This window comes from Erpetoichthys calabaricus, chromosome 18, assembly GCF_900747795.2.
Source record: "Erpetoichthys calabaricus chromosome 18, fErpCal1.3, whole genome shotgun sequence".
Classification (NCBI taxonomy): Eukaryota; Metazoa; Chordata; class Cladistia; order Polypteriformes; family Polypteridae; genus Erpetoichthys; species Erpetoichthys calabaricus.
Window position 1 is genome coordinate 4,087,739 of NC_041411.2, and position 24,715 is coordinate 4,112,453.

Here is a 24,715-nt window from a genome sequence, read left to right on the forward strand (position 1 = left end):
GGGCCAATTTAGATTTGACAACTGACCAAACCTGCACATCTTCTGGATGTGTAAGGAAAAATCAGAGTATACCGAGGTAAAAACACGCACAAGCATGAACCCAGGACACTGGCGGCCGCAGCACTACCAACTGTGCAACTGTATGGGTGATGTGTTAATCTTTTCAACTGACAGATTTTAGGTAAACAGGCTAAGCTCAAAGTCTTGTCATGCTGAATAGACTTGAAGTGTATTCTGGAAAAGCTAAAAGGCAAATCAGGATACAGAGTATTTCACATAATTAAAAAGTAAATCAGGGTATTAGAATGTTTTGTTTAGCCAGTTTCTTTGCAGCTTTAAACACATTTTGTTTCCCATAGGAATCGACGTTTACTTGTTGATAAAAAATGAGCACTGTTTTCGATGTTTTGAGAAAATGTTACCCGTTTTGCTAATAGAAAGAAAGCCACGTTTATGTGCTTAATTGGGTGCAAGGAGGAGTGAGAGAGTGGCTGCCTTTTATTAGACTTTTTCAAAAAGACTGCTGTCAGTTTAGTTTACTTCAGTTGCTGCTTATTGCAAAAATGGAGAATTTAGTTCAGTTGCTTTTCTAACTCTGGTAAACGGCTCAGTATAACTGCAAAAATGAACACTTTCTAACTGTTGCCTATCTCCTGGACAGTTGAAAAGAAGTGTGCTCTCTCTCTCTCTCTGGCAAGAAGTTTTATTTTTCAATTAAGGGTATATAATCTGTAACCTTGGAACTGGACCATCTGGGAAATGTCATCTGGGATAGAAAGAAGACTGTATGAGCCCAACATTTCTTGTCTAGCTGTGGTCCCAAAAAGGTTCAGAAGGACAATTTTGTGAGGTCATCTACTGGTGAAAAACAGGACTGAAATAAAGGTTGAAAAAGTAAAAGACAGTCCCTGTCAGCGAAGCAGCCTGCCAATTAGGAGTCCCTAAAATTTAATAAGTGGGGTACAATACAAACAGTAAGACCGGTTAGAGGTTATAGGAAACAGGTGTATACCTAGGCCTGACATTCCATCCTGAAAACAATTCCATTATGAAAACAACCTAAAGAGATTATTTGGTACCCTTCACGTTAAGTGCATGTCACTGGTGATCTGATAATACGATAAAACTACCACCATGCCATGTGAATCAGTGAGATACTTTACTTGTGTACAGGAAAGGATATTTCTCAAAAGCATTTTAATTTCTGAATTGAACCCCTATGGCTGAAAATATCCTAAAGCACATTATTGAAAGACCAAGTCTCATATGTGTAAGTGAAGCATGTCATCCTATTCCATATTTCCAATAAGCATACATCAATAATTCATGTTCAGGAATCATTTGTTTGTAAAATATTGTTGCAAAAGTTCTTCAACACTTAACTGTAAATGTTAGTGTAACAGATATATTGTCAGCTTTGAACTTAAAAGCCTGCACATATTTCTTATACAGTATATGTATATGTTATATATATATATATATATATATATATATATATATATATATATATATATATATATATATATATATATATATATATATATATATATATATATACAGTATCTATAGCTCTGGAAGATTAGGGGGTCATATTTCTAGGAATTGAATTTTTATCTAGGTGTGATTAGGTTTACCTCCTCATCTTGGTCACATCCTTTGCATGCATAAAACACTGACTGCCAGATATCACTGGTATTACTTTGCACAATGATATCTTAGTGTCAGCTAAGGAAACTGAAACAATGAATTATTTAGCATGCCTGGGAGTTGAGGCAAGGAGATTTACACATTAAGGAATATGAAAATAAGCTTCATAAGCAGATTAGCCACATGCTAAAAAGGTATAAAGATGTCAGAACTAATGTCTAGCATGGAATGATACAGAACATTTGCTAGTGTGAATTTTATTGATCTAATAGTTTATTATTTGATTCATATGCACACTTTTCACAGCTTTCTTATTAAAGATATGGCCACCTGGTTTGTCATACACTCTCCCAAATTCAGTCTGGAAGTGGCAAGGAAGCACAGTATATTGTTCTCCTGGCCAGTGGCACTCTTAGAGCCTAGAGATATCAAAGACATGGTTTTCTGCATGATCAAAACACAACAGGATATAAACAGTTCCTGCTTACACTTCTCCAGTTTCCTACTCACCAGCATTTCACTACATGGCTCCCCTCTAATCCACACACACTGACACATTCTGAAATTGGAGAACACCACAGTAGTAACTGCCTTCTAATACTTTGATCACAGAGCTCCTCCAGAGAGACTGAGTGAACAAAATAATTGGTTTCAGAATGCAAAAAGACAGTTAGCTGAGAATAATCACCGGTAGACAATTTTTGAAACAGTAGATGGGCCTGAAAATAAAGCCTATTCACTAAATCAAATGTTCACACACACAAGGAAATGTTACTCATTCCAAGTAACAGGCAGTCTTTACAAATGCAATTTCAGGAAAGTAAATTGCGTATTGGAGGTTAATCAGTGATTCTAATTTGTCCATGTATCAGTGATTAGGCTGTGTACCTTTAAAAACTTTCAGCACAAAACTGCCATGATTTAAATTCCAGAAGTATGCAGATTTAATTTGACCATATTTAAAATTGTCTGTCTTCATGCATAAAAGCCCTGGTTTATGATGTCACACTCTAACTTTAAACAAGACTCGTTAATGTAAATGACTAAGGGGGGTGAGTGGGTGACAACTTTTATGTGCCTCCAGGAATCAAAAAAACCAAAGCAGATCAGATCAGCACTACTGAAGACAGACAGGCTCCCCGTGACCATGAACTGGAAAACTTCGGTTGGAAAAGTAATGGATGACAGGAAGTCACTGACAGTTGCTTCTGGTCGTCAGCAAAGCTTCTTGCCATACCACACTGTGAAAGAGATGATTCAAAAACTTTCTTTCACAGAAATGTAAGAAAAAGGGTCACTGCCTTCTGTGAGACACAGAACCTCATTAGCTGTCCCAGAAAAACAGCTTTTTGTAAGCTTTCATTACCTTACTTTTTCCACTTTCACTTATGATTCCTAAAGGAATAGCCATTAATTTTATAGTGTTGCTAATGAACAGAACTGCCAGTTCTATTCATCCATTTCTCTCTTGACCCCTTTGCTGCTGGTAAAGGTGGGAAAATGTGTGAAGTATATTGAGGAAAAAGCAATGGAAATGCCAGCAAAATGACACAGGATGGCAAATTAGACATGCTTACAAATATATGCCTCAGGCAAATAACTGAATTACCACTTTATTATCACCAATCAAGGTGCACTACTTCTTGGTCCTCTCTGGACTGCAGTGGTTTGTATTACTGATCCATTAATAAGATGGCTGTTAGCTGGAGGTACTGGAAGAATGCTAATTTGATTTGTCAAGTAGCTGGGTTCCCAGACACAGTTCTTAATTCAGACATGCATTATCTGCTTAAGTCTCTGCCCTAGGCACTCAACTGCTTCTCCAATATGGATGGCCCATGCCTAACAATTAATGTATGCCAATAAAAGGTCTTTGCAACAGGAAATCCTTTGATCTTAATCTTAATTAAAAAAAGAATTAGAACTTTAGATTGCAGTCAGAAAATCCTCAATAAGAGATGTGTACATACACCAGGACAAGAAACATACCCGATTGTATCTTCATCCATAACATAAAAAGAAACAGTGTGAAAGCCCATAGGTAGGTGAAGAGTATACTCCTCTCCCCAAAAAGGATTCAGATTTCTCCATACTGTAGCAGTCCTGTACAAAATAGAAAGACAAATGCAGTTAGTCTTCTTTCACATAATATATTTCATAATAAGTTTTATCTTAAAAAGAAATGTAAAGGGAGGAGGTAGAAAAGGTTTTACTGTCAAGCATCCATCTTTTATAAAATGTACAGGAAAAATATTGAAATGTTAAAACAGTTTTAACAAATTATTAATACACCCCCAAGAAACAAAAAATGTTTTATTTAGTTTTGTATCCTACCAGGGTATCTTTGCCATATGTGAATTACCTTATCCATGCAATTTTAGGCCAACTATAAAACAGGGTGCTAAATTATAAAACAACTGTTTCAAAGTTGAATGCTTATACACTGCTCAGACTTTCAGTGTTTAACTTTATAAAAGAATTTTGTAAGCTGGTTTTCAAGCTCACCATCTTATGATACACACTAGTTTGACTGAGTCTATTTTTATTTTATCCTTATCTTATGCTTGCTTCTGATAGTGACAAACATGCTAGGAACCTTCTACATGGGCAAAACATTGTTTTCTATAAGGCTTACAGAAATTTGGGATTGTGTGGATTTTACACATTCCCCCAATGTCTGTGTGCATTTTCCCTTGAATTCCAGTTTCATCCTAAAGACATGCAGGTTAAACTAATCGGCAAACCAGCCACAGATGAAAGATTACGGAAGTGATCGCCTACAGTAAACTGCCCAGATTGGTCCAGGAGGCTGTCATGCTTGATAAGACCCAATAACAATCCAGAGTTTGTGGATTCAGATCTCACTACTGACACAGTGTGACCATGAGCAAGTCACTTCACCTGCCTGTGCACCAATTGGAAAAATGTAACCAATTGTATCTGAAATGTTGCAAGTCACCCTGGATAAAGGCATCAATTAAATAATGAGAAATGATAATATAATTTGGTCACTGGAGCTGCTTATATATGAACATGCTAATTTCTATTTTTTACTCCTTTTCCTAGTGAGCACTTGGCTTTTGTTGATGGTTACTACAAAACACAACTTTAAAGAAAAGTATATTCTTTTGAATTGAAATGGGTAATCAGTTGGAATAATGTGAAATTTAAGAATATATTATAATGCTGTAGTGGGGTAAAGGAAAGATTTTATTGGAGTTTCAGCCAATGGCCTGTCTATTAATCAAAACACTGGAAAAACTGCAATTACCTGAGAATTGTTGTTAACTTTTATTGGGGGGGGGGGGGGGGGGGGGGGGTTGGGTGGTACCACTTATAAGCTTTGATGTTTCAGCTTTGGAGCTTGCCGTAAATGTCTCTGTAACCCACTCCAGTATTTCTCGCTAGGAGAACACTTGAAATACCTCTGTCCCAATACTGGAGCAAAACACAGGCTTCTCCACATCACATTCCGGTGTCCTGGTCCTGGGGCTTACCACAAATGTCTCTGCACCACACTCTAAGTCTCACTCCCTCAAGTACTGGCTAATTTTCTTTTTTCTATAACATCACCAAATTTCAATCCAATCTGTCAACGCATCTTTGAAATTTTGAGGCTTTCAGTTTTTTTAACTAAACCGTGTTTTTTACGATTGAGTGAGTGAGTCAGTCAGTCAACTTTGTATTACATACAGTATATATTGATGAGGCACAGAAGTTATTAAAAAGGATTTATTATTGTTATTTGGTGGGTAAATACATTAAGCTCCCTGTCAGACAGACTGGACTAAAACATAGGTTTAGTGGGGCAGCTACACTTTCCTTTACTATCAAATTATTTGATAGTTTATTATATCCATGTTTGTCTTTTTGATGTATGCATATTTTTCTACAATAAAACATTTTAATTCATCTGGCTATCATGCAAAGTTCAGGGTTTGCCCTAAGATGCCCTATAAAGGTTAAATTGAATGTGAACATTCCCTGCTCCATTTTCAGGTTCATATTTAGAGTTTATAGGAGATATAATTAATGTGATGTTGGAAGGCAGGGGCAGAAAGTGGAAGTGGAAAGAAGAATTAATTCTAGATTAAGTGGTGAGACTTCCCTATAAAGTTTTTCTGTTTATCCTAGTGTATGACAGGCACTCAGCTAAGGGTTTATTACTTTGTTCACCAAAAGATGTCTACTGATGATGGAAGCTGTGCAAAATTTGCACAATTTTAAGAGAATTTTCACACTGCCAAAAAATGTTAATGATCCCAAGACTGAGAATCCCTGTCCTACTTCTATTATTCAAGGAAAACAAGACCTTTTCATGCTAATAACAGAGTAGTTTTCTATATACTAAATAACAGGCTAATCTTGTCGACAAACAAAATAAATCCTCTTAAACCCACCCACATTAAATACAGAGAAGTAAGCCTTCCTAATTTACTGCATTAGGAAATATTTGCATAACAATGGGATGCCTAAAGGTACGTTCATTCACAAACACACCAGCAAGACTCGGCCTGTTCAGAGGTAGACAATTACTTTAATTTTTTTGTTCCTCTTTTCACTTGTACAGAATACAACAAGTTTCCAGAAGACCCAACGATGGCAAAAATACCCAAAAAACAGTGGACTCAGGCTCTTTCAAAGGTGAACATCATATGAGTCTGTTAATGATATTCAGCATCTCCCTCACTCATTTGTTCTCAGTACTTCACATGCTGCACAAAGAAACATCTTGTATAGTAAAAATGAACTTTTCATTCTTTTTCAGAAACCTTTATGGAGTATCATCTCATATAATGAGGGGGTTTATTAGTGGTACATGCCCCTAAAAAGACCACTGACCACACATGGGTCTAAAAAAAAAATGAAAATTGCAATTGATTGCAAAAACACTGATTGTAGCCTCTGCCAAACTTCTATTCCTTTTCACTGAGCCAGTGGGACTGTTAAGGACTGGAAATGAGTAGCATTTAAATTTTAATATTGATGATATACTTATAGAATATGTCACTGTTTATAATAATATATTTTTTTTTTGTTGTTTATTTCGCCTTATACAATTTCTTGTATTAGGAATTTGTTAGTTTTCGCATACCCCTTGGGGTCAGAGCGCAGGGTCAGCCATTGTACAGCGCCCCTGGAGCAACTACAGGTTAAGGGTTTTGCTCAAGGGCCCAGCAGAGTAGAAAAACTGCCGGCATGACTAAACAGCAGCAACTTCCAATGAAAATAACTTGTCAGGAATTCCTGAATTACTAGTCATTTTTTTGCTTAGCACTCTTCACGATGTGCAGACCCAAGGTGCTGTAATTGGTTTAAATTTTGACGTTAGTTCTGTTGTTATTAATTTAGTAGTTATTATTATAGAGAAAAGCCAAGCAAAATAACACCTTTTATTGGCTAACTAAAAAGATTACAATATGCAAGCTTTCGAGGCAACTCAGGCCCCTTCAATCTTACCTGAAGAAGGGGCCTGAGTTGCCTGGAAAGGTTGCATATTGTAATCTTGTTAGTTAGCCAATAAAAGGCGTCATTTTGCTTGGCTTTTCTCTACATTCATAATGGCTAACACGGTACAACACCCTAGTACTGTAGTTATTATTATTAATTTAGTAGTTATTTTTATCATTGTTTTGGTCATCGTGAACTAATTTTGTGTAGTTTTCATGGGTGCCATTGGCCACATGACCTAATTGTGATGGAATAAGTGACATACTCATGTCACTGATATAAAAGATGGTAATGTGCCTTAGCTAGAGTTTGAGCACTGGAAAATTAGACTCCCGATAGCCTTGCACTAAAGCTTCTCAACTAAAACCAAGCATAATATGTTTAGTTAGGTAATGACTATGACTTTTGAATAAAGTTTTGGTTTATGATTTAAGGACTTGCATGTATAGACAACAGTCTTTCTCTACAACTACTCTTTTAAAATCTAAAACATAAAAAAATGTTAATTCTCTTTGCCAGAGGTCTTCTTTTAACTCTAACGTTGGACTTGTTTTTTATTAACATTTGCAACACTATTAATAAACTAGGTGTTTTTTAGTTAACTTGTGATAATGACCGTTTCTGAATCAATTTGTACTTGATTTACAACTAGTTTAACTAGTACTAGGGTGTTGTACCATGTTAGCCATTATGAATGTAGAGAAAAGCCAAGCAAAATGACACCTTTTATTGGCTAACTAAAAAGATTACAATATGCAAGCTTTCTAGGCAACGCAGGCCCCTTCTTCAGGCAAGATGTAATACAGAGACTGGAGTTCCCTGTGTTTATATACACACTCTAGGACAAGAAACAACATTGGTAAATGAGAAATTTTAAATGTAAAAAATTAATAGATTCATTCAGGCTAGGGTTAATTTAACAAGAGACAGAATAACAATGTATGGTCAAGATCTGTGGATAAGATAACTGTCCAACAAAGTCTTTTGAAGTTTGTAATGAGTTTTTTCAAAACAATGTGGATCTGTAGACAGGTTGTCTGTCATTCTGAGAGATGTAAACAATCCTCATATCTGGCCATAAAACTCTTGTCTCTATTCAATCCATGTTGTAATGTGTTAAATTTTAGCATGAGTTTAACTTCCCATTCTTTTCTCTCTTGCTGTGTTTTGAAGTTTCCCATAAGCACTGTGACTTTAAAGTCCTTCTCACAGTGTCCATGGCTGTTGAAGTGGGCCGCTACAGGAACATCTGTGTTGCCATGTTTAATGTGGAACCTGTGTAAATTCATTCTCTGGCGGAGTGTTTGTCCAGTTTCTCCCACATAGAGTGCAGTGTCAGGACATTTCATGCAGAAAATTAGGTAGACTACATTAGATGATCTGCAGGAAAATGATCCCTTTATGTGATGTTCAAGTCGGCAGTGTGGTATAACTATACGGTCTGTATCATAGATGTGGGCACATGTTTTGTATCTTTTCTGTAAGCATGGAGATGTGCCATTTTCTGTTGGTTCACTTAGGGAGCTTCGGACAATTAGTTGTTGAAGGTTTGGTGGTTGTCTGTATGCCAGGAGGGGAGGTTCAGGAAATACATTTTTCAGTGTTTGGTCATTGTTTAGTATTGGCTGAAGTTCTTTTATAATTTTTCGAAGTGTTTCAAGATGTGGGCTGTAAGTAACAACAAGGGGGATGCGGTTCTTGTTGTCTTTGTTTTTATATTTAAGAAGGTTGTTTCTGGGTATGGCAGTAGCTCTTCTTATTTGAGTGTCTATTGTTTTGGGGGTGTAACCTTGTCTGAGCTCCTGCAGTTGTTGATCCCGGTCTGTCGGGTCTGAGCAAATACAATTGTACCATATTGCTTGGCTGAAAATAATGGAGCGCCTTATATGCTTGGGGTGGAAGCTATCACTTCTCAGGTAGGTCCGTCTGTCTGTTGGTTTGTGAAAAACAGAAGTTACAAGGGTGTTGTCTTTCAGTTGACCGGTGGTGTCAAGGAAGCTGACTTCTGTTTTTGAGTAATTCAGCTTCAGCTTTATGTTGGGGTGAAAACAATTATATTCATTATGAAAATGGAGGAGGTCCTTCTCACTGGCAGTCCAGATTATGAAGATGTCATCTATGTAACGGAGATACAACATTGGTTTTACGAAGCACATTGACATGAAATCTTCTAGTTTAACTGTAAATTTAGCAGATTACAGCATACTTATCATGTGCTGCTCCTTTGGCAGGCCAACAGTGTTAAAAATTGTGCCAGTTTACTAATGCTTACATAACTCTCCATGCCTGCTGATGGCAGCTGTCCATTCCAGTTCATCTCTCAACTGTGTGTAGGGGAGCAAGTTCACCTTCTGATTTTGTATGGCAACAAAACAGGCCTTGTGTGGGTGATGGCATCAACCCCTATAATCTCACAATCTCACCCGATACACCAGGTTGAGGTGGTGGCTAACTACTTTTATTCGTCTTATGACTTTAAGGAACATGACACATTCATCCCTCTGCCACCCACTCCAATCCTGCCAATAGACAGCTCAGTGCACTATCCCTCAGAGCTTCCCAATTCTCCGTATCATGCTGCTGGAGTCCCCTAAGCTACCTATTATGGCAGGTGTATGGTGGAAACCATCCATGCTGTCACCTGCAAAATTCCATATACAACAGAACTACTTAATATATTCAAGCAGAATCCTCCAACTTTGCGTGTCCATTTTGGACAACCAGAGTGGCAGTGTTAAGTTTTAAACACTTGGTAGTAGTGGGGTGTTGTACTGTGTTAGCCATTATGGATGTAATGAGAAGTCAAGAAAAATGACACCTTTTATTGGCTAACTATAACGATTACAATAGGCAAGCATTTGAGGGAGCTCAGGCCCCTTCTTCAGGTAAGATGTAATTTAATGTAATGTACATCTTGCCTGAGGATAGGGCCTGAGCTGCCTTAAAAGCTTCCCTATTGTAATCTTTTAAGTTAGCCAAAAAAGGTGTCATTTTGCTCGACTTCTCAAACTTTCGGTAGACACTTAATTTGCTATACTTGTCTAGTATTGGCTAGCATTCTAATTTGCTTCTACAACAGCTTGAATTCTTCAAAGTATGGAGATGTACGCATTTATGGGGAATTTCAATTAGAGCTGACTGCAGATGCTGTTGATTTTCAGTTCTTTATATTATGTTCCTCATCATCATAAAGGTGCTTTGTTGGATTAAGATCTGAAGACTATGCACGTAAATGGATTAAATTAAAGTCACTGTCACATTTGTCAAAGTCAGCTTCTGATGATGCAAACTTAGTAGTATGGTGCATTAAAAATTTAAAGGAGTAGACTGTGGCCATAAATGAATAAACATAGTCAGCAACAAACTTAAGTATGCTGTGGCATTCAAAATTATACTCATTTTAGCTTAGTAGTTTAGTGTGTGCAAAGAAAAGATTTCCCACACTATTATACTTCCACCAACACCCTGAACTATTAACATAATGCAGGACTGATCCATGTATTCATGTGGTTTACACAAAATTCTTACTTTACCAACTGCACGTTACAAGCAGAAATTGATTAGACAGAAAACGCAACACTTCAATCATTAATTTTTGGTGATTATGTGTCCACTAAAAGACAGTATTTGGAGCATGACCTGGTCTTCTGCTGCTGTAGCCCATCTAATGTGTTGTGCATTCAGAACTGCACTTCTGGCACCACTGTTGTAAAGACCTGTTATTTGATTATGTGCTACTTTTCTGTTAGTTTGAATGAGTCTGGTCATTGCCTTCTGTCCTGCCTCATTCGATCAAAGAGCTGCCATTGGATGTTTTCCGTTTATCACACTATCCTCTAAAAAACTGTTGAAACTGTACTGCATGAACAGCCCTGGATGGCAGGTTAACTGGTAACACGCCTGGTAACACAGTCCTCCAATCTGAAGTTTCTTTGAACAACAGCTAAACCTCTTGACTACGTCTGCACGCTTTATGGATTGAGCTGCAGTCACATGTTTAACTGTTTGGAGGAGCATGCTACCTAATACAGGGGCCACGGAGTGTACAATGTAAGACAAAGTGGGTATTGCACTTTTTTCTTTGTCTTCTAAAACAATAGGCATGAGATATACCCATTCAGAGCTTGGTTCAGCAGAATGACAGCTACACCTTCCTCTCTCTCTCTCCTGTGCGTTCACCTGTGTGTGTGTGCAATGCCAGGGGTAATACTCTGCCAACTCTGGCTCTGTGTCTGCAGCTCTACTTAAATGAGTGTGAATTAAGAGTTTGAGATGAGGCTCTCCACACCTAAACTCTGCTACAGTATGTGGAAGTAGCAGTACAGAAATGTTTTCTCATATTAACTGATGTGTGTGTAACAAAGACCAATAATAATTGTAAAAGTGAAGAATTTATTTGTTGAAGATTTTAAAATCAAACCGCTTCATTTGAAATGACGATATCCTTTTTTATAGTACAGTGTTTTACCTCTCATTCTTGCATTCTCAAAGACATGTTTTAGGGCGAGGGAATATAAACTAGCAATGGTCCATGACATCGTGCAGAATGTCTCAGACAAAAGAAAAACACTTCAAAGAAAAAGTTTGCAGAACCAAGAAACTAACACCACATTTTTCTGAAGAAGAAAAAAGCCCAAAAGAACTCAGACCAGCTAATTTGGTGTTAAATGGATGCTTTGCCTCATCCCATCTTTTGTCTATCCATAACAGCATAATTCTGTTTATTAAAATGAGAACAATTCTGTTAACATGATATACAATAAGTCTAATGGCAGAGAAACCTGATCCCCAGAGAAAGGATAGAAAAACTATAGGTAGGAGCCTTAATGAAAGTCTCATTAATTATTTGCTGTCCCAAAAGTGAGGTTGATAATTCATAATAAAACACCCCAGATATTTGCCTACAATACATAAAAGTACCATCTGCTGCTTTGCTACTAACAGAATAATTTTAGAATTCAAAGCAAACAATACAAAGAAAGAGTACACACAGAAGAGAAAAGCCAACAGATCAACAAAATACGTGGGAAATGAAAAAATAGATTCAGGTGCAAAAGATTTTAAAGTGATATTTTTTAACGGTGATAATCAAAGGTGGAGTGTTTACTTCATATTTGAATGGGGATAAGAACAAAGCATTCAAATACAGTTATGTCAGAGGAATAGGTAACCAAACATTATGAAACATAAAGCTACATCCATGCACTGATACCATTTCCAGTGCACCGGTGGGGCAGCTACCCACCTCTAAATCCAGCTGTCCACTTTGGATGACTGAGGAGTGTGGGGTTGGCTCAATGAATATGAAAACTTTATCAGTACTTAAGTTTCACACTATAAGGTTACTGAAATGTGTTCCAAGGGGTCTCACCCATGTCCTTTACTAACTACCAACAGATTACTGAAATAGAGACCGGGAGGTAGACACTGATACGCAATGTATGAGGATTATAGGCAAAGAACTTTAAATTAACAACCATGAATATGTGAAAGTCGTGTAAAATACAAAAATGTAACCATTTAAATAACAACACACATAAATAATGACTGTGACAGGCACGAACCGGTTCAGCTGTTAAGAAAACAGTCGTGGTCATGAGGGATGTTTAAATACATTCAGTCATTCCATCATAGCCATCTTATACATTCTTAGTCAAGAAAATCTGCACACTAATTTTTCTCTAAAACATCAGCTGGAACCACAATAAATTAATGCTATGCTAACAAAACATTCTTCTGCTATATGAAACACAGAAACAAACAGCTCATCCATTAGGTGAAACAGATTCTTACTGTTTTGGCACTAGAAAAGGGAGCTCTCTTCACTTTCAATAACACTCACCCCAGACAGGTGGTCAATTCAGTCACAGCCTGCTTCTTCATGGCTGCTGATGCTTGGTTCAATATTTAGGAGTACTGATTTACTAATCAATACCGGGGGTGGAAATATGCAAGAAAATAGAAATCTCACCCAGGAATAGTCTGTAGGTCAAGTGATGAATCCCACTCAGCCAAGCTGACAGGAAAGGAATAAAGGCACTTGTTGCAAGGTAAAGAAAGCCATTGAAAAGGCCAAAGTCAAATGAATGAATAATATGAAGATGGTGTGCATATGCGTTTGCATTAATCGTGTTCCATGCAGTAAAAAGAACCAAAGAAAACAGCGAGAAAAACATATGGCACCTCCCTTTAATAATAGAAAGAGGTGTGTAACAATACTCTGTGCGCCATATTCACTACTTGAATAAAAAAAAAAAAACTCAAAGATGGGTTAATCCTCACAAATTCCACCCAAGACGATAAGCTCCAGTCAGTAGCACAGTTTCAGGCTAAAGGGTTAATAACAAAACCAAAGGAATGCAAGGTCATTTATTTGATGTCAGTTCACTAAAGACACCTATCTGTTGGGAGGCTCTTCGCACCACCTGGTGTCAGTATAAAATGCCACAGCAGCAATTTGGACAAGCTGTAGCCTGTCTGGGGTCTAAGAATTAAGACACAACAGAAGACAGCCAGAGGTAGAAGTGACGACAAAGGAAAGCTAGAGAATTCCAGGAGGTGTGTCCATATGGGTTTTGCTCCAGGTAGTTCAAGTCTTCCAGGTTTTTTGGCTGACAAACTTTTCTATAGATGAACTACCCACATATATCCCTCTGTCTGTGATCCACTCTTCCAAGTTCTGCTTCTACACAATGCTGCTTACAGCAAACCTGAACACTATAAGTAGTTACTGTACTTCTTGGTAGCAGCACAGAGAAAGCACTAACAAAGAAGTCTTGGGTTCTTGTCCCAGATGCTGCCTGTGTGGAGGTTGCATGCTCTCCGTGTCCAGGTGGGCTTCCTCCAGGTGCTCTGGATTCTCCTTACTGTATAGCCCAAAGACATATAAGTTAGATGAACTGGTATTGGTAAATTTACCCTACTGTGTGTTTGTGTGTTCACTCGGCAGTGGACTGGCGCCCTGTCCAGGGATTGTTTCTGCTTTGCACGTGATGCTAGCTATGATTGGCTCCAGCTTCCCTGAAACCAAGTTCTGAATAAGAGGGTTTGGAAAACAGATGGACAGAATGAACTTTTTGGAAGTTAGATACATGGGCCAAGACTATCCTTATCTGTGCAGAACAAATTCTTTGATTAATCATCCTCTTCAACTTCCCACAGTGTTTTCTTCTGTTTAAAACTGTTCACATCCACTGCTTTTTGAAACTTTTTCCTACTGTACTCTAACTCAGAGAAGACTGCCCATTAATAATGTCTCATTTATACTCATTTTATCAACATGCTCCTCTACATACCATATACAATTTTTTTTTAATTCAAAGAAGAAATCAATTCGACATTCATGAACAGAAGAAAAGTTTCAGGAAGAGCAGACAGTGCTCTCATGCAAAACAGATATATACAGGTAGGAACTCAAAATCATCATTCATAGCAGTACAAATTAACGAGAAGGTCTCATGCACAGCCAAACACGTGAGCTTATTAGATGTATGCTTTGAGAGGCACAATTCAAACAAACGATACAGGACTTGAGTCTCCTGCAACATAAAAGGGCTACTTCATAGCCTGCAGATGCAAACATAAGGTGTAGGAATTCATACGGATGTTCACACTATAGCTCACACTGTTATCAACAAGGACAGATCAGTACTCGAAGGTGAAATAGGGACACATTACACTTGCATTAAAGGAAAAACACATGCACAATATATTGATTCAGTGGCTAAGGACTAATATAACTTTTATGTCAGGGATCGTTCTAAAGTTTTTTAGAGGCCCAAGAAATCCAAATCCAAACTGTGATTGTCCACCAGACACATCCTAGAGACGATTCAACCTGACATTTATTACCATTTCCTTTGACTTGAGAATGACTAGATCAAGAAACACACTGTCAGACACTCCAGTTATAATCTTAAAACATCCTGCCATACTTTTGTTCAGCTCTCAAGAGGACTAAAAGAAGCCAAGTGTTGTTGGCTATTGGGAACTGTCTGAAGCTCTGCGCTGGTCTTTACTTTTACCTGCAGTTTGCCCTTTGTTCCTCCTATTAGTATCTGTTGCCTAGCAGCAGTAATTGTTCTAAAGTCACATGAGAGGAGGTGAAAGGGAAATAAAAGATGAAGCCTGACTTGAAGTGTTTCACTCTAGCATTGTGTCCTGTACCTCGTGAAAGTCATTAGCGGATTTCTCATGTACAGTATATTACTTGCTGTTTATCAGTCTTGACCTTTTGCCTGCCATTTTGGATTCCATTTTTGTCTAGCATTTGGGAAACATCCGACGGTTCTGTGATTTGACTTGTGTTTATATTTGACCCTGCTTCAGAATTTTATTACATATTCTTTTGAATCCATCTTATAATTAAATCTGAAATTAATCTCGCTTGTGCAGCTCTGTCACACTACCAGAGGCACTTCACAGGGCAGCACATCCCGCGGCATCTGGCTTTCTTTGCTGATAACCTAGTGCCAAGGGATATCCTTCCTCTCTGCACAAATGAAATAGAATTATCAGTTGTATAATCTCCATTCTGACTATTTCTACTGTGCAGAATCCACAGAATCTACAGAATCTAGGCACCTGACAAATTTGTAACAGTCTTAAACTGAATATCAGTTTAATTAAAATTACCTTTCTGACATCACTAAATCAGCTCTCTCCATTTATAAGTGAGTTTTCTTTTTCACTTGATTAGACTATTGCAGTTCTCTTCTTAATTGTCTTCCAGAATGATGTATTAATTGGTATAGTTCTTGTGAATGAATTTCTCTTCCTAGGTATACCCGAAATACCTGGTTATCATTCACAACCATACTTCATCTACAAAGCATCCCTTCTGTCCAGCAATTTAGATCAGCTTTTTTAACCTAATGTTCTGATGTGTACTTGATACTGCTGCTTACCAGTCCGTCTATTGGTCTACTCCTTCTCATATTCAGTGCATTTGTATGTTTCTGGAGACTTTCTATGGATTATATCCATTCCAAAGTAGTGCTCCTTCTGACACAAGACATACTAACAGTTTGTGGTAAACGTCTTCCACTGATACATCCATCTTTTACTAGATTCAAGTCATATAGCTTCCTTTTCTGACAGCAGGATTAATGTTGGCTGTATATTTTTCAATTGGTTGCCCTTTCCTCATAAACCTTTGAATCTGTCTTTCATGAATACTCAAATATTATGCCTTGTTGTAAGCCACTCTTTACTCTTTTCCCTCTGAACTGAATACACGCACCATCAACTGGTACTGGCTTGCAATGAGAAGCATCATTCCCATTTATTGTCAATGCATTTTGATTATGTGCTACCACCCCCCGCCTATCTCCTAATGTATTTCCAACCATAGTTGACTCAAGTGCTACAATGCAGGTTTATACTTAATTTTGAACTGTCTAAGATCACAAACTAATGTAATTACTGGTAATGGGAAGAAACATGTTACCTAAACTGGAATCACTTGTCACGTTTGGCTGCAGTGTTTATAGGCTTCTTCTAATGGTTTATTTACTTTGACTGGCTTTAGTTTATCTCCTTGTGAAGTGCAAATCCAGCCAGAGTTGCAATAAAGGAAAGAAGGGAACCATCTCTAAGAAAAAGAATGGCTCAAGTATCAAAAAATGCCTCCCTCCATGGTCAACCAAAATGGAACTATCAGTATTTTACACATGCATAATGTGTAACACGGTTTGCTTGTGTGGCGAGAGATGGGCTCTATTTGGGTTTATTTTATAAATTCAAGGTCAAGGTACTTTACTGTCATCAGCAACTGTCTGCAGATACATAGTGAGATGAGACAATTTATCTCCAAGAGCCCCAGTGCAACATACAGCAACATACAACAAGATGCAAGGTGTGGCAGAAAAAATAAAATAGACAATATACAATAAAATAAATAGGCAAATAGACAATACAACCATATAACAGTATATCGTGAAAGGGATTTAAACCTTGCAGAATAAAGTATTATGGCACAATAAGTAAGATATTGTACAGAGACAATTTGCAGCATTGAACTGCATTGAGTGTGTGATAAGTATAAGGTTATCAAAGCACACAACAAGACAAAAATGTGCCTGTTGTAACAGTAAACAGAAGATAAAGTGCAGGTGTTGCTGAAAAAGTCCAAACTGTAACATGTTAAGTGCATAAAGCATAAAATGAAGTAGTATAGTAGAATGACACTGGTTAAACTGGAACTTGATATTTTTGAGTATTCAGAACTCTGACGGTCTGCGGTATGAAACTGTTACTCAGTGTTTGAGAAACACAGTGGAAACTTCCATACTGTTTGCCAGATGGTAGAAGAGAGAAGAGTCCATTGTGGGAATGGTCTTTCACAATGCTACTGGCTCTGTTATAGCAGCGGGTTTAGAAAATGTCTGAAACATTACAGTTCCCGTACCAGACAGTGAATGCTTCTAGAGAGCAGACTTTCAGTGGTACTCTTATGGAATATGGTAAGGATTGGTAGGGGGAGACTTCACAAAAAGTACAGGTACTGCCAAGCTCTCTTAGCTACTGAGGCAGAGTTGAGGGACGAAGAAAGTTTATCCTTGATGTGAAGTCCCGGGAACTTGCTGTTTTTGACCCTCTCAACAACATCACCAACAATGGTGAGAGGTGGGTAAGCAGTGCTAAATTTCCTCAAGTCTATTATCATTTCTTTTATATTTTCCATATTAGGAGATATTTTTAGACTTATACCAGGCAGCCACTCTCACCACCTCCTCTGTGTACACTGAGACAACATACAATACAATACAATTTATTTTTGTATAGCCCAAAATCACACAAGAAGTGCCGCAATGGGCTTTAACAGGCCCTGCCTCTTGACAGCCCCCCCAGCCTTGACTCTCTAAGAAGACAAGGGAAAAACTCCCAAAAAAACTCTTGTAGGGAAAAAAATGGAAGAAACCTCAGGAAAGGTAGTTCAAAAAGAGACCCCTTTCCAGGTAGGTTGGGCATGCAGTGGGTGTCAAAAAGAAGGGGGTCAATACAATACACAGAACAAATCCTCAATACAGTATAAAAATGAAAAATGTACAAGTATGGAGCAGAATTTAACAGTAGATGATATCACATAATATGATATGGATTTGTTTAGAGTCCTGGAGGCTTCAGCCATCAAGCTGCCTCCCTCATTTGGCCATTCCACAGCTGAGTCGGCGCTGGGCCAGCCAATCCGATGAAAGGACCCCTCCATCCCACAATTCCTGCGATCCTCCATCAGGGATGACTTTACCTTAGGCAGGCAAAACAACTTGGCAGGTTTGGGTGTGTCACCAAGTGCCACAATTGAGTACCAAGAAGAGAAACAGAATAGGGGAGGGTTAGTAACAAATTCTAGCTCTCATGTTTGTGATGCTTTAGTGCTAATGACTAACAACAGAGATGCAGTCTGTACAGTTAATCAGCAGCTCTAGTCAGGATATGCTAAACTGAAGTAGTGAGTCTTCAGCTGGGAGTTTAGGGGCCCTGTAACTAAAAGCTCAACCTCCCATTGTTATTTTATTAATCCTTGGAATCATAAGCAGACAGACATCTTGAGATCTTAATGTGCGCTCTGGTTTGTAAGTCATGATAAGTTCAGACAAGTAGTAAGCCAGACCTTGGCCATTTAATGCTTTGTTAAAAGGAGGATTTTGAAATCTGCCCTAAACTTAACCGGGAGCCAGTGTAAGGATTTAAGAACTGGAGTTATGTGTTCGTATTTTCTTGTTCTTGTAATAATTCTTGCAGCACCATTTTGGATTAACTGGAGGCTGTATAAAGAACATCATTCTTAATGAGACCCACAACTATCATATCATCTGTAAACTTGATGATTTGGTTTGAACTCAACTGTGCTCAGCAGTCACATGTCAGAAATGTAAAAAGCAAAGGGCTAAGGACACAGTCCTGTGGCATTCCTGTGCTCAGTGTGATGGTTCTGGAGCTGTTGCTGCTGATGCGGACTGACTGAGGCCTTTCTGGCAGGGGGGTGTTGAGGACCAACCTGCTCAGCTTACTGTACAGTCTCTGTGAAATGACAGTGTTGAAAGCTGAGCTGAAGTCAATGAACTCCTTACATAAAAGTCTCTCTTGTGCATGTCAGTCAGTGACAGCTGAAGTGCAGTGGATTGGATATGGCATCATTGACAGACCAGTTGGGCAGCAAGCAAACTGAAGGGGGTCCAGTGAGATGGGGAGGATGGCTTTGATGTGAAAAATTAATTGCTTCTTACGCTAGCATGTTAATTTCCTCTTATTAATGAGAAATCGGTAACAAAAAAAGTTTTGATTGTGTATAGGACTTTAAAAATTGATTGTGTACCACAGCAATGTACCTCCAAATTTGTATATATTCAAAAAATACAACATTAAACGATATAATTTAAATTATTAGCTGCTAATTACACTACAAACATAAGGACCCAACTGACAAGGACTCTCTCAAACCTAAATTTATAAAATGTTCCAATGTGTGCATTATGAACTACCAATGAATATTTGCAGTCTTACACTAGAGATAATTCAACTTTACTTCTGCAAAAAAAAAGATTTAAATGGGTAGAACTGAGTGGGTTTTATCTTATTAGGTGTAATGGCTTGACAAATTCTTTCCTATAATGATTTTGACTTTAACTTCAGTCATGTAAAAAAGGAGTAATAAGTTAAAATGCTGCAGGATTGAATCACAGCACTTAATACGTTAAGGCAGAAAAAAAAATCTGCAATATTATTGTACTGTGATCCAAATATCACATCATATGCAATTCCCCGCTCTCACATGGAAAAAAAGATTGCACATTATTTCAAGATTGGGAATCTGTCCTTTTACTGTACATGCAATTCTAATTGAAACATACACGCTAACTATTTTTATATAAATAATTCCTTAATGTTCTTATTGCTCTGTGAAAAACATGAAGAGAAGAGAAAAGACACACTCTTGGTAGAGCGCACACTGAATGGACTCCACTCAATGCCACATATGCAAACATAACCTGAACTCTGAAAGGTGAAGGATGTGGGTTAGATACAATGCCAGTTACAGACAGCAGTGGCAGTGGAAATTGGCTCTTGAGATGTGGAATAACACTTAACTCTGTGACCATTTTTAATTTTGAGTCTGAAAAACCAAACAGAAGCTCTGTGATGACTATTTACACTTGATAATTGTACCTCACGTTCAATACTACCAGCAAGCCAACTCATGATAAAGCACGAGTATATCAACACTTGAGAGAAGAGAGTAAAGTGGGTGAATCCAGTCCTATATGGCCAAGTAGAAGGGCTTATAACCAGGAGCATTTATGATGCATTTACAGTCTGAAAACAATTTGGAGTGTCAGAATATCAGCTTTAACTATCATTAAGGTGGTCCACAAGGAAAACAAAAGTATGCCACTGTTCTCCAGAAAAACAGAAGCCAAAGGCATTCTCTAACCTAGAAGCAGGAAACCATAAACACAGCCTCCCCATCCAATGAACAGCTTAAACGCTGCAATCACTGCATACAGCATTGCTGATGGGCCCTGCTAATCTGCATGGGCAACATGCCAATAGCTCCTGAGTAAAAGCACTTAGGCCACAATTGTTCCCAAGCCTGCTGTGTGGGTAGCTTACTTTTCCACATGCAGCAGGACCATATGTGTGAACACCAGATGCTCTGCCATACAAGCTGTTAAAATGCAGCTAGGTCCTGCTCTCCCTGCTGGCTCCGTTGTTTGCCAAGTGGCTTCTGTGTACCTTCATTAAACACGAGAGATTCTTTTGTGATATTTTAATTAAGCAGCTAAAAATAACACTATCTTTAGGCTGATGTAAACGCAAAGTCCCGGACATGTATCATTAAAGCTTTGAGCAATTTCTGCGTCCCGCTCCCTAATCAGCAGTTGCAGAGAAAGAGATGCGCTCCTGTCACCCTTTCATTCCTGAAGGAATTTTATGTTACTCTACAAAGATAAATCCAAGGAGCCTGTCCCCTCGAGCTGACAGTGTGATTTAAAGAATTACAATCTTCGTTTAGGCATCGGGACAACACACTTCTACTACACCTTCCGAGGCATTTAGCCTAATTCCTTTAGCAGCGAGTGGATACCCCAAGTAGCAAAGAACCTATATGCATGACAAAAAAGTCACTTGGACAAATGAACTTCTCAGGCAATAACCACACTCACAGTCAGAGACTACTTTGCGTCACAAGTCTTATTTGTAGCACATCTTTTAGAGCCAACTCATTTGAAGACATGGCCATGATATTATTTTGTCTATATAAAGAACTCTGATGTGATTTTTTTTTTTTTTTAGCAACTACGATTTGGTGTCAGATGGTAGCAAAATTCATTTTTATATCTTGGCTCCAAAAAGCAAGAAAAAGGAAAACTATTTTTGTAATGGAGCCAATAGATAAATACATATATAAAGATGGCACATTTGAACACACATAAAACCAGCTTAGTCTGTTTAGGCTGCTGTCTGAATGTCTGCGTTGCAAAGACTGAGAAATTCTAAGCAAAGATACACACTAAAAGCCAACATGTGCTTTATAAACAAATTAACAAAGAATCATGAAGACAAATGTCTACAATTCATCACGCAGACATATATACTTACTTTTTTGCACAGGTTCTCTACATTTGTAAAAATGTGTGTTTCATAAATTAATATTTAGCACACAACTGTGTTTTTGTCAAAAGACTTAATGCATTTTACCCAAACTTGGTACCATAACAACTTTTCATTCTAAGGATTGACAGAAAATGCTGTATCCTAATTGAAGTCTCTACGCTTAAGGCTACTACATGCCTTTTGTTGCTGACTAAATCACTATTTTAAAGTTTGAATGTAATAAGAGCAAGCTGCAACTGCTGGCCAGCCATCACTAAAAACCTACAGAGCACAGCTCCAGTGTGGCACAACGTGTTTTTCATAGGTTTTAGTCTATGTTCAATCTACAGTGTATCTGACAGAGCAGATTGCTCACAAGCAGACCCTCCAACTTCTATCACCTGGAATAATTTATGGACTTTGCCATGGTTACCTCCTTCATAATGACACAGCAATACAGCATCAAGATCTTGGGGGGTTGGGGGGGGACGCACAGGGACAAGGGCTGAAGGCTCACAGGCTGCAGTTATAGTGGGGTTACAAGTAATGTTAACCAAATATATTATATATCACAAAAAAACCCTATATATCACACACATATATATACATACACACACATATACAGACACATACACACACACATATATATATTGTGACGGACGGCCAGGGCCCCTTCAGTGTATGTGCCAGGGAAGCAACCATGGGCTGCGCAGTACCTCCCCCAGACCACTTGGTCGCAGCACCCCTGGGTGACTGTGGTGCCTCAGATACCCACAGGGCTCCATGGGAGATAGAGTTCTCCAGAGCCCTGTTGGGATCCGGGGTGGCCACCAGGAGGCGCTGCAGGGGTTCCTGGGCCCGTCTGGGCCGTAGTTCAGCCACACTCAGAGGTGCAATCGGAGGCAGTGCAATCGAAGCCCCTGAAGCACTTCCGGGTGACCTATAAAAGGGACCAGGAGCTTGAGTCGGGAGGAGGAGGACAACGCTTGCCGGGAGGAGTGGTGGTGGAAAGAGTGGTGTGTGTTTTGTTTTGGGTGCTTTTGGGACTGTGTACTGCCTGTGGGACACGGGGAAGACATGCCCCACAGGTGAAGGAAAATAAAAGTTCATCTGCTTTTATATGTGCCTCTGGTGTCAGTCTGTGTTGGGTAGGCGCCTATATAGCACCTTTGTTACTATATGTACATGGGGCAGTACTCAGCCAGGACGCCCTGAAGAGGGATTATGCCTCCTCCGGACCATGAGGTGGCAGCTGCCCTGGTTGGTACGGGGATCACAGGAACAGAGCATGGAAGCTCAACCCTATAGGGGCCCGTGGTCACCGCCAGGGGTCACCCAAATGCGTAATGAGCCCTTGACGTCAGCACTTCCGCCACACCCAGAGGTGCTGGCAGAAGGAATACCAGGGCCACCCGGTGTGCTGCAGGGTGCTCAGCCGGCACTTCCGCCACACCAGGAAGTGCCGGCGGAAGTTCATCGGGAGGCACCTGGAGCACATCCAGGTGAACATAAAAGGGGCCGCCTCCCTCCATTCGATGGCTGGAGTCGGGTGGAAGAGGACAGAGCTCGGTGGAGAGGAGTGGAGGTGGTCATAAGAGAGAGAGGCATTGTTGAGTGCCAGGACTGAAGGGTGATTGGTATGGGAGTACTGGGTTGTGTGCACTGTAAATAGAGAAACATGTACAATAAACATGTGTTGTTGACTGAACCATCGGTGTCTGCCTGTCTGTGTCCGGGCTACCTTCCACAATAAATATACACACACACACACACACACACACACATATATATATATATATATATATATACACATACATAAATATATATATGATATACCTATCTATATACACACTCACACATCTATATATTAGTATAGATTTCTGTAGATATATAAAAATCAGTCTACAGAAACGTTTCACCGTCCATTCATTCAGTTCACTGTTCTGATGCTGGGCCTCAACAACAAGGAGAGGTAGAAAAAGTGTCATGTGAGAAAATTCTCAATGAAAAGACGCAAGCAGACACTCATCTCCCAGCTTTTGTGTTAAAGAGAACATGAATACATATAAAATAAAATTATCAAGGACATGCCACATCTTGTCCTTCACCACAGTCTACAACAAAAGGTCAGTTGGGGGAAATCTGTTGAAGTGAAGTCTTAACAAGAAAAGTCTGCTACTCATTACTCCTACAAATTTTAATGTATAACCACATTGTAGAGATATTCCAAATAAAACATGTTTGTCATCAGTAGAACACTAGAATATAAAAAAATGAGACAAGCAAGAAGCGTAAACACTGCCAATGACAAACGCATCTAGTGCACAACCTTTAAATAAACTAGGGCTCTGCCCCCTGGTCGCTTCCCTCTCCAGCCCCTGGGTATGGGTGACTGGATGTACAATTTAAAGCGATTGTTATTTTCATGGGAACTGTTACATATGCATAATAGAACTAACTATTTTACATTACAGCGAGTAATTAACCATAGTTAAAAATAGTAAAACGTAATAAAGTGAAAGAACTCATGTTGCGTTAAATACAATATATTCGTTGAGTTAAACGTTTGCGTTCTGTTTGGCTTTGAAATTAACACGCAAATACTTTTTAAACTTACACTTTTATTGTAATACATCAGTAAAAATAATATTGGTAATTAACTTTTCATCAATATCGCACTAAATTTTGATTCTGTGTTTGGACTGACATCGTGACAACGCAACTTATAACTGCCTGTGAGTGAATATTGTTTCTTTCTCTCTAATAAATAAACCGACTTTTTACATTACAGCAAGTAATTAACCATAGTAAAAAATAGTAAAACTTAATAAATTGAAAGAAAATTATGTTTCATGTTACGTTAGATATAGTCGTTGAGTTACACGTTTTCGTTCTGTTTGGCTTTAAAATTAACATGCAAATACTTTTTAGACTTAAACTTTTACTCTAACATTTCAGTAAAAAACCATAAGCCAAACAACAAATCTTTTAATTCTCGCTTATACGCCTCTTCATTGGG

At 38.6% G+C, this 24,715-nt stretch overlaps 1 protein-coding gene across 2 annotated transcripts in view; it reads right to left on the reverse strand.

Annotated features, from left to right (window-relative positions):
* The window catches only part of LOC114669258 (rasGAP-activating-like protein 1), a 152,711-nt gene that overhangs the window by 109,280 nt on the left and 18,716 nt on the right, over positions 1-24,715 (reverse strand). For both annotated transcript variants that reach the window (XM_051921138.1, XM_051921137.1), the window contains exon 3: positions 3,637-3,750. In XM_051921138.1, coding sequence (XP_051777098.1) covers positions 3,637-3,750 — 114 coding nt within the window. The remainder of the gene's footprint in view (positions 1-3,636; positions 3,751-24,715) is intronic.